The following is an 11,069-nucleotide window of genomic DNA, read 5'->3' as shown; positions in this document are numbered from 1 at the left end:
AGGCAGTTATATATTCATGCGTTGATTGAAAATTTGGTTAGATTAATGGCGCATGAGGTGAATTAAATTAAAAAGACTTGTATAGACTTATATCAAAAAATGACTTGTATAAGAAAAATATTTATTTTACGAGGAACAATCTCAACTATTAGTGGGTTTTTTTTTTTATAACATATACCAAATAAAGCTAAAAAAAACATGACATGTATACAACGAAACAATACAAGTAAATATATAAATACATAATGATTTAATAATTATTTCTTTTATAAAAATTTACATAGAATTGTCATTATATAAACAAAATCAATAATTAAAAACGATTAAATATATATCTAATTAACTTAATATTTAATAATTTTTAACTATTAATTTTATAAATAAATTTTTATTTTAATTTTTTTAAAAAATCAAATTTCTCTCGCTAATTCTTGCTTCCAAAAAAATTCACGCTCTACAACTTTTGTTAAGCACACACACGTATAGAAGAATTGAGAAATTTTAGTTCGTTGACCCGTATCTTTCAATATTATTTATCAGAATTTGAAAATTGTTGAGCAATGGATATTATATTCGATTATGCTACCAATACATTAAAATTAATTATTAAAATTAGTTGGTACAAAATATATATTAAAATATAAATTTATATTAAAAATAAATTAAATTATATATATATTTATACACAAATATATTAATAAATAATTTTAATATATAAATAATATTTTTTTTACTACACAAGAAAAGTGCTTAATGGGTTAGGGGGATGACTGATATTTAGTTAACGGAAAATTTCAATGAATACTAAAGATTAATAAATCATTATATATATATATAATTATTATATATATTTTTTAATAAAATAATCAATCTCTAAATAAAAATTAAATTTTTATAGCTGAATAATCAATTGTTTTACAAAAATCAATTATGTATTTTTATATAAAAGCAAATTGATAGCTAAGTTTTTTTTGTCTATATAACATAGTTATTTAATTTAAGCAAAGTGGTATTGTTATTATCTTTCTATGTAATTTTAATTTTTCATATTATCCTTGATTCTCATTACTTTGCTTTCCATAATAATGATATGAGAAAATTTTTATTACGAAGATAGAAAGTATTGTTAATAATTAGAACGATAACAAAAGTATTGTTAATATATTTGATAAAAAAAGGCAAAGTTTTACTTTTATCCCTATCCATTAAAGTATTTCAAATTTTGCATTCTAATATTTACAATCTGTTAAATTAATAACAGATATACAAGATATAATGGTATAAAAATTTGATAAAAAAAATATTTATTTTATTAATTCTTTTATTTAGATTTTGCAGGAACAAATTATAGCAGATGAGATTTTAAACTACAAATTTATAAAAGAAATTTAGAAAAGACTGATCTCATCTAAAATAGAATTGTTCACCTGATTTATCTTAATAGGCCGAATAAATACAAATGAGCGATTAAGTAAGTTTGGGATCATTTAAAGAGATGATAATCTATGTGTCTTATATAAGAAGGAGGTTGAAACTGTGCAACACCTTTTTGTTACTTGTGAGTATTACTAGTAGATGTGGTGCGCATGGATTAAGGAATTTAGACGCGAATGGATTATTCCAAACACCTTAAAATATCACTTTGAGAGTTCGAGAACAATGCAGTTGACAAAAGAATTACGTAAGTATTGGCTAATCAAATTTTTCTCAATTATATAAAATATATAATCGCGTAAAAATAATGTCATCTTTCAAAACAAGACAATAGACGTGGCTTATTATGTAGTTAGATTATTCTGTTCTGCTAAGAATTGATATGGTTCTTAATTCATGATGTTGATGGTTAGGGTGAAGATAATATAGAAATTATATAATTAATTTATGGTTATTGTAGGTTGTTTACTCCACTTTATGTGTTAGAATTTTTTTTTAAAAATTATTTTTTAATTTCTTTTTAATATTATTTAACATAAAAACCTTATTTGAAGATTATACTTATGAATCATGACAGTTGTTAAATCACATGTCCACCACTTGTCCTTCCAAGTTCCAACTGGCATCTTCATATCCATATCTAAATCCTAAACGAAAAAGCAAAAGAAAGTTTAATTTGATAAGATCCAAACAAATTTAATTATTCTGTTTGAAGTAACAAACCCATTGCAGCATTGCCCACACTTGCACGGTGTTTTTCTTTTCTCATTTGTTTCCCAATCCATTTCCTTATCTCTACTCTAATCTATTTCCCTAAGTTGCTTTATATATATATATATATGAATCAAAGGAGGGCGGGATGCCTTAATTTTTAAAAGGTCCGTAGAACGAATCGCACTTTTATCATTAAACTATACCTGTTGCTACTACAATGTTATTATTACACATAATTAGACCTTTTGTCGAACTGGAGACTGGGTCTATATATATAAAATTCAAAGAATAATCTAAATTATCGTAATTTATATCTAAGAAGAATCAATTTTCAATTGACAAATTGAATTCTAATATTATGAAACATAAACTTTTAAAATTGGATCAAAAGTCTAATTTTTTTTGAGTATTGGATAAAGGATCCATGGGAAAAACTATAGAAAGTTTTTTTTTTAATAGTAACTAAATCTTCTTTTTTTGCTTTTTTGTAGTCTAAGAGAGGTTGAGGCACAATAGCTATTAAACGATTAAGTGATTTTAAGTGATTTCAAAGAAATAGAAAAATTTCGAAATTTCTTTGTATTTGTATGTAGTAAAAGCGCTTTCTTTTTATTTTTTTTTATTATTTAAAATGTCTTTTTTTAAAGATGTTTTTTAGTAATTAAAATTTAACATATATAATCAATTAAATTATGTTATTTTTGTCAAAATTAAACTAAACAAATTGTTTTAACCAAAAAAAGGTAAATCAAATCTTGAATTGGTCTAAATTAATATTATTTTCTTATAAAAAATTATTACAATACCCTTATTATAGAGAATGATTAAAATACTCTTATTATATATATTTTAAAAATTTTAAATCCTAATCTTATGATAGAAAAATAAAAGACTAAAATTTAAGATTTTCAAAATTAATATATATAATAGAAGTATTTTAGTCATTTTTTATAATAGGATATTATTGTCATTTTCTATAAAAAATAATATTAATTTAGACCATTTCAAGATTTGATTCATTATTTTTCGGTCAAATCAATTTGTCTAACCTAATTTTGACAAAAATAAGACAGTTTAATCGATTATATGTGTTAAATTTTGATTATTAAAAAAATCTTTATAAAAAGATGTTTTCAGCGTTTTTATTTGAGTGGTTATTATTTTTAATTATTAATATTAAAAAATATGAAATAAAATATATTATTAAATTATTAAATTAAAAAATTAAGTTAATAATTAAATAATAATTAAAAAACAATAAATTCAAAATATGTCTAATATTTTTCATATATATATATATATATATATATATATATATATATATATATATATATATATATATATATATATATATATATATTCCTTATGTCAAGTGAAAGTGACTACTTATTGTTGAAAGCATCCATAAAATGAAAATTCTCGAGAGCATGATGAGTTATATCTTTTTAATAAAGTTGTCTCTTCATGATTTGAAGTTGAGTTCAATTCTTAGATATTCTCTTTAATTAGTTGCTTAAGAGTTGATAAAAAAATTAAAAAAATCCATTGACTAGTTCTCTTTTGAGATTTTAAAATTATCAAAATGGTTATGTTATTCCTTTAATAATATTTTTCTATTTCCACTAAGATATTTTAATAATTTTTGTAAAGTCATAAATTAACATATCTAAATACACATTTTCTATGTTAATAGGTCATTTTGATGTTTTAATATATTAATAAATTACAAGGAAAAAGGAAGATGAACATGTTGAATCATCACTTTTATGTTATTATGCACTAAGATTGCCCATGAAAAAATCTGGAAGGTTAAAATGCTCGTTCACATTTTACGTATAAAAGGTTAATAATTTGTCTCAATTTTACAAGTTTCATTTATTTTTAATTTATTTTCATCATCAATTTATATTTCATTTTTAAAATTATTCAAAAATCATACTTTAAAATTAATCTTTATCATTTTTCATTGACTGGTTCTCTTATTCCATTCACCAATAATCTCAATTCAAAACATAATTTATTTTTTTAAATAAATCAAACTTAAAACATATAATCTTTAAAAACAAGTCTTTTTAAATAATTACTTCAAACGAAATTTTTTAATTTTTATAAAAATTTCGATAACATCTCCTCTAAAATTTGAATTCTACTACTCTTTTTAAGTCTTATTCAAACATTCTTTAAATATTTTTCAATCATTTTTAAATAAAAATCATTTTCAATAATCAAATAATTTTCAAATTTAGTTAAATTTTAGTATTTTAAACATGTGATTCCTTCAAATTTTTTATACTATATACAAAAATTTATGTGTCGCACATTAAAATTTTTATTTTGTATATAGTGCTCATGTTTCTGGCATGGGGTTCTATTGTGCTGTTTTGTGTTATAAATAAAAATTTTTGTATTCTAATTTTTTGAATATATAAAAAAAAATAATAACAACAATGATAATAATGATAATGATGGTAACAATAACGTACAAGAAGCAGCATATAACAAGCTATAGGTAGACTAGGTTTAAAAATCGTTTGGCCGCCTATTTTAATTTTAATGCCATTTTAAATATGATTTTTTTATATCGTATATTTTTGTAAATTTAAAAGGAAAAAGAATGACATTAATAAAAAAATTTATGTGCACATTAATCAGCTATCATGTATATATTTATAAATAAATATATGTGTAATATAATTTATTTTTAATATATATTTTATATTTTAATATATATATTTTATATTAATAACTACTAATTATAATGATTAATTTTAATATACATCTAATATAATTGTATCAAAATAAGAATACAAATAATAATATTCATTTTTCAAATTGAATCAAGTCATATTTCAATTTAAAACAAATCATAGAATAATTAGTTATTTTTTATTAAAATTTTCAATTATGATGATATGATGTTGATGAGTACCAAAGTAGTGCTATAATATATTGACGCTTTTGAAAAAATGAGAATAAAAATATGAAAAAGTTTCATATGCAAGTATTTTCATTAAAATTTAATTAAAATTTAATTATTAAAAAAATTATAATTTCAGAATATTAAATATAATTTTTTATCATTAAAAATATTAATAATAACTAATTAATTATTATAAATTACAAAATACGCGAACCTAAAATCAGTGTAAAAATATAATGCGGCTATTGAATTTAGCATTGTCAAGCCAATATATAAAGAAGCAACCAACCAACCATGAAAAGGAAACAAGAAAACACGCCAACTAACTAACATGGCTTCAACTTCAAGCAGCTCAGGCAGCAATGAAAGCCATTCCAAAATCAAAACGGTCGTCGTTTTGGTCCAAGAAAACCGCTCCTTCGACCATATGCTAGGATGGATGAAGTCTCTAAACCCGGAGATCGACGGCGTAACCGGTTCCGAATCGAATCCGGTTTCCACCACCGATCCAAACTCAAACCGAATTCAATTCGGAGACCGGTCCGTCTACGTGGACCCGGACCCAGGCCACTCCATCCAAGACATCTACGAGCAAATCTTCGGGGAGCCCTGGAGCGAGTCGTCGGCGGCAAAAAACTTGCCGCCGACAATGCAGGGGTTCGTCCAGAACGCAGGGCGGCAAGAGGCGGCAAAGGACAAGAATCTGCCGCCGATGACGGAGACAGTTATGAATGGGTTTAGAGCAGAGCGGGTTCCAGTGTACGCAGAGTTAGTTAAGGAGTTTGCAGTATGTGACCGTTGGTTTGCGCCGGTTCCCGCGTCGACGCAACCGAACAGGCTGTACGTGCACTCTGCGACGTCGCATGGGTTGACGAGTAACGACACTGGGAAGCTGGTTGGAGGGCTGCCGCAGAAGACGATATTTGATTCGTTGGATGAGAATGGATTCAGTTTTGGGATTTATTATCAGTTGCCGCCAGCAACACTTTTCTACAGGTTAGTTCATCAACGTTAGAAAGGACCTTTTTCTTTTTCCTCCCTTCAAAGATGCATTATTCGTTCTGGTGGAGGAACGCCTTTTCCATCACATATCTCATTTAAGTAAAAATGGTTAAAAAATTTGATAAGTTTTAATTAAATTATTAATTTTATGTAAAGATAATTATATATGGATTTTGTTTTATTTTTATTCATATAAGAATATTTTTTCACCTTTTAAAATATTTATTATGTTATTTCTCTCTTTATGATAGTTTTATCCGAAATTAAATAATTAAAAAGTGTTTTTTGGTAGTTTAATTTACTTTCTAAGGAGGGAGTTATTCAGATAAAGACGTCTAAAACGTATTTTTTTAAAGATATTTTTTAGTAATTAAAATTTAACATATATAATCGATTAAATTATATTATTTTTGTCAAAATTAGGCTAGACAAATTATTTTGATCGAAAAAATAGTGAATCAAATCTTGAATTAGTCTAAATTAATATTATTTTTTTTATAGAAAATAACTACAATACCCTTATTATAAAAAATGACTAAAATACTCTTATTATATATATTAATTTTGAGAATCCTAAATTCTAATCCTTTACTTCTCTGCCATTATAAGGTTAGGATTTAGAGTTTTCAAAATTAATAGAAGTATTTTAGTTATTTTCTATAATAAGAGTATTGTAGTCATTTTTTATAAAAAATAATATTAATTTAGACCGGTTCAAGATTTGATTCACTAATTTTTTGGTTAAATTAATTTGTCTAACCTAATTTTGACAAAAATAACACGACTTAATCGATTATATGTGTTAAATTTTAATTAATTGAAAACATCTTTAAAAAAAGATGTTTTAGACGTCTTTATCTGAGTGGCTCCCTTCTAAAAATACTATCAACACTATAGGAAATTGGATGATTATTAATTTTAGTTAATAAATAAAAGAATACATGTTAATATTAAAATAAAATAAATTTTTTTAATATTTTTTAATTAAAAGAATAAAATATGATCTCTAACAATAACGAATCTACTTATTTTAGTGTGAAATAATTACTTCTGTTAAACTTTTAAAAAAATTAATAATAAATATATGTATAGATAATTGTTGGATTGTAATAATTTATTTGTCCCCATACTTCAAACAAAAATAATGTGTAAAAAATATTTATATTATTAGATATTAATACAATAATAAAAGTTATTGTATTATATAAATTTAAAACAAATAATAATAATAACTAATGATAACCTAATTATTTAATTACCTAAAGTCAAGCTTAACTTTTTAAATATAAATAAAATTATTAGTATTTAATATTTTTTATAATACATATCATTTATTTATTTTTTATTATTTTGTTTAATTTAATTTTATTTATACATTTAATATTATTTTTGTCAAAAATATTTTTATCATAATATTATAAAATGTCAACTTTAAAATTAAATATCGAAAAATTATTTGAATCTTTGCTTAATAGAAAAAAAATATTATTTTATCTATACTTATATATAAAGAAAATTATGATGGTTTAATTTAAATTTTTATTTTTTTTCATAAGTTTTTTGTCCCTTTTTCACATAATTTTAGTAAAAATTCAGACACCAAAATAAAAAAAATAAAAATTATAAATTAGTTCATTCGAATTATATTTTTTATAAATTTTAGCTATTGAGTTATTATTTTTTTTGTATCATAGAAAAAAATAAATAAAAATATAATTTCACGGATATTAAATATTTGATAATAAATGTACTACTTATATAATATTACCAAAACATTGAAGCGAAAACATATTTTAAATTAATATATTTTTAGATGTATTAATTACATTTATTTATTAAAAATTTGACTAACTAGTGTATTTTAAAATTTAAATATCTAAATATTTAATGTTAATATTTTTTATTATAATTTTTTATATTATTTTGTCCTCACTTCGAAAATTTTTTAAATTCATCACTGGTCTCTAATTTTTTAATGTTTTTTTCATATTTTTTTGTTTTATTTATAAAATTAATAATAAAAGATTATGTTTTATTTTCTCAAATGAAAAAAATTAAAAAGGTCCAATCCCTAAAAAGTGTCTTCTATAATAAAATGTACGTACAGGGATTATTGAAACATTTTTATGCTGAATGTAATGGCGAGTCTATGTCTATTTAGTGTATGAGACAATAAAATATAGATAATAGATTTTATTTTTTAAAAAAATGTTATTTGTAGGTTAAAAAATAGGTAATTATTTATATACTATTTCTTTCACGATATCTGTATATACTATATACTCACGTTTAATTATTTATATACTAGATTTCGCCTCTTACTGCGTTTATGCTTTTATTTCATGTTTTCGTTCAATTTTGAATTTGTCTCATTCTAAACAATATTAATTAATATTACGTAATACTTAAACGTGAGTCAACAATGTTTTGTCTTTTGAGGATAATATATAAAATACAATATCAGAAATTTTTCTTCGCAAGTATTTGATGGATTAGTCTAACAAGGATATAACTCAAATAACATAATATTTCTATATTCATCTAATAATCGTGAGTTTAAGTCGCATTCCTAATTTAAAAATATATATTTGATGAATTAGGCCTTTTTTTTATGTTATGCTCCGGAGAAAAGAAAAAGTATATCGCTCCTTAAACTTTAAAGTTTAAATTATAAATTATAAATTATAAATTTTAAACAATAAATTCTAAATTATAAACTAACCCTAAATTTTAAATTTTAAATTTTATGATCTAAATTATAAAATTTAAATTTGAGTTATTTATATAAATTAGTAAAACAAATTCAGTAAGGAGCGTTTAAGGATATAGGCTTTATATGAGTAAATAAATTTCGAAATTTGAATATTTTTTATTGGTGTATCTTGGCTTCCAGGAATCTTAGGAAACTGAAGTACATAGATAACTTTCACCCATTTGACTTATCATTCAAGAAGCACTGCGAAGAAGGGAAGCTACCAAACTACGTAGTGATTGAGCAAAGATTCTTCGATCTGTTATCCATTCCAGGGAATGATGATCATCCATCCCATGATGTGGGAGAGGGGCAGAAATTCGTTAAGGAAGTGTACGAAGCACTGAGGAGTAGCCCTCAGTGGAATGAGATTCTGTTTGTGATCATATACGATGAACATGGAGGTTTCTATGATCATGTTCCAACTCCTGTTGAAGGAGTTCCTAGCCCTGACGACATTGTTGGTCCTGATCCATTTAAGTTCAAGTTTGATAGGCTTGGTGTTAGGGTTCCTGCCATCATTATCTCTCCATGGATTGAGCCTGGCAAAGGTAATAATCGTTAACCTGCATGCATTTCATCACGCAAAAGTATCTTCTTATAATTTACGCTAAAATTCATCTTCTAGTTTAACAGTCGAAATAATCCAATTCTAAATCATTTTTTTTGGTGACCAATTCTAAATCATTTGGATATAATGTTTTGGTATAATACAACGTGCTTAATAAAAAAATACACTCAAAAAAAGTAGACTATCATCTTTTATGTTATCGTATGGAATATCTGATTGTGTAAAAATAAAAAAGATTTTTCGGCATTTAAAAATAGTTGTCTGAGAAGTTATCCACGTATCCTTTGTGGGAAGACTAGTAGAGGATATAAGTGTTTAAGAGAGGTGTAATGGCTTTTAGAGTACGGCTTTCTTTTTATTATTGATTATTTTGTAATAAAAAATATTATGTATATACCAAAATTAGCCACTATGTATTTATATATAAAATTATAAATATATGTATTGTTTAACTTATTTTTAATATGTATTTTATACTAGTGACTGATTTTGGTATATATCTAACAAAATTGCTTTGTAATAAACTCCACTTTATTATATTGAGCTTTCTCCTAAAAAAAAAAAAAACAAAATTAATGTTGTGTATAATATTGCATATTGCAGTGCTGCACAAACCTTCAGGACCATTCCCAACATCACAATACGAGCATTCATCAATACCAGCCACTGTAAAGAAAATATTCAATCTGCCTGAGTTCCTCACAAAGCGTGATGCATGGGCTGGAACATTTGAGGGTCTCTTAACTCTAACAACCCCACGAACAGATTGTCCAGGTTAATTATCTGTATCTAAATTGTCTTAAATATTTCCTTAATGCTGAAAATATCAGTTATTTCCTTACCAGAAATTGTTTCTATTTTGAATTTTGCAGAGACATTGCCAGAACCTGTGAAATTGAGAGACATTGGAGCTCAAGAACAAGCCAAGCTAAGCGATCTTCAGGTAGAATTAGTACAAATGGCAGCAACTCTAAATGGAGACCACAAAAAGAGCATATACCCCAACAAGTTAGTTGAGAATATGACTGTTTCAGATGCAGTTAAATACATTGAGGATGCATTCAGTACCTTCTTGGATGAGTGCAACAAAGCAAAGCAAAGTGGAGTGGATGGATCTCAAATTGTTGATTGTGCTGATAAGAATAAATCAACACCAAATTCCAAGAATTTTTTTCACAAGTTGTTGAGTTGTATAGTTTGTGATCGATAGTTCAAAATTAACATCTTAAACATGTAATATTATTTCTACTCGGATCCCATTCATGCAGTTATTTATGTGTACAACAATAAAATTGGCTTTGGCAGCCCAATGTGTTGAATAATAAATTTGTTGTATGTATTCCTGTCCGTTGAACATAATTAAGATTCTCAATTTAATAATAAAATTCATTTTCATTTTGTAGTTACTACTTACCCTATATATATATTTTGTTTTACAATAACCACATCTAGCATATAGTTTTACCATGGTACCTTAGGCAAAAATACAGAGACAGGAAATTCCTTTCTTTACTTCCTGAAAATGGCTACAAAAGAGAAGCGAAACAAACTATGGCTGGTCCTTTATTTTTCAACAAAATATATAGGATAGTTGCATACAGAAACAAAAGAACCATGTATCTAACTAAAGCTGCAAGTGTCTGAAATGCTAAAGTTAATCATACCCTGCATCTAAG

General features: G+C 24.5%; 1 protein-coding gene across 1 annotated transcript; it reads left to right on the top strand.

Moving 5' to 3' along the window:
- Positions 1 to 5,329: 5,329 nt before the first annotated feature.
- LOC112710277 (non-specific phospholipase C3) lies at positions 5,330 to 10,802 on the top strand. The gene is made up of 4 exons (XM_025762435.3): positions 5,330 to 6,064; positions 8,964 to 9,373; positions 9,997 to 10,167; positions 10,266 to 10,802. Exons 1-4 carry the CDS (start codon positions 5,400 to 5,402, stop codon positions 10,601 to 10,603), a joined length of 1,584 nt encoding a protein of 527 aa, XP_025618220.1. The 5' UTR covers positions 5,330 to 5,399; the 3' UTR covers positions 10,604 to 10,802.
- The last annotated feature ends 267 nt before the right edge of the window (positions 10,803 to 11,069 follow it).

Source organism: Arachis hypogaea, chromosome 9, assembly GCF_003086295.3.
Source record: "Arachis hypogaea cultivar Tifrunner chromosome 9, arahy.Tifrunner.gnm2.J5K5, whole genome shotgun sequence".
Lineage (NCBI taxonomy): Eukaryota > Viridiplantae > Streptophyta > Magnoliopsida > Fabales > Fabaceae > Arachis > Arachis hypogaea.
This window is presented reverse-complemented; position numbering and strand designations above follow the sequence as displayed.

What these genes read in the sequence shown, in the direction of transcription:
- LOC112710277 (XM_025762435.3), top strand. Translation starts at nt 5,400, where the DNA reads ATGGCTTCAACTTCAAGCAGCTCAGGCAGCAATGAAAGCCATTCCAAA. An exon ending in CCAGCAACACTTTTCTACAG is followed by an intron (nt 6,065 to 8,963) that starts GTTAGTTCATCA and finishes CTTGGCTTCCAG; the next exon opens with GAATCTTAGGAAACTGAAGT. An exon ending in ATGGATTGAGCCTGGCAAAG is followed by an intron (nt 9,374 to 9,996) that starts GTAATAATCGTT and finishes TGCATATTGCAG; the next exon opens with TGCTGCACAAACCTTCAGGA.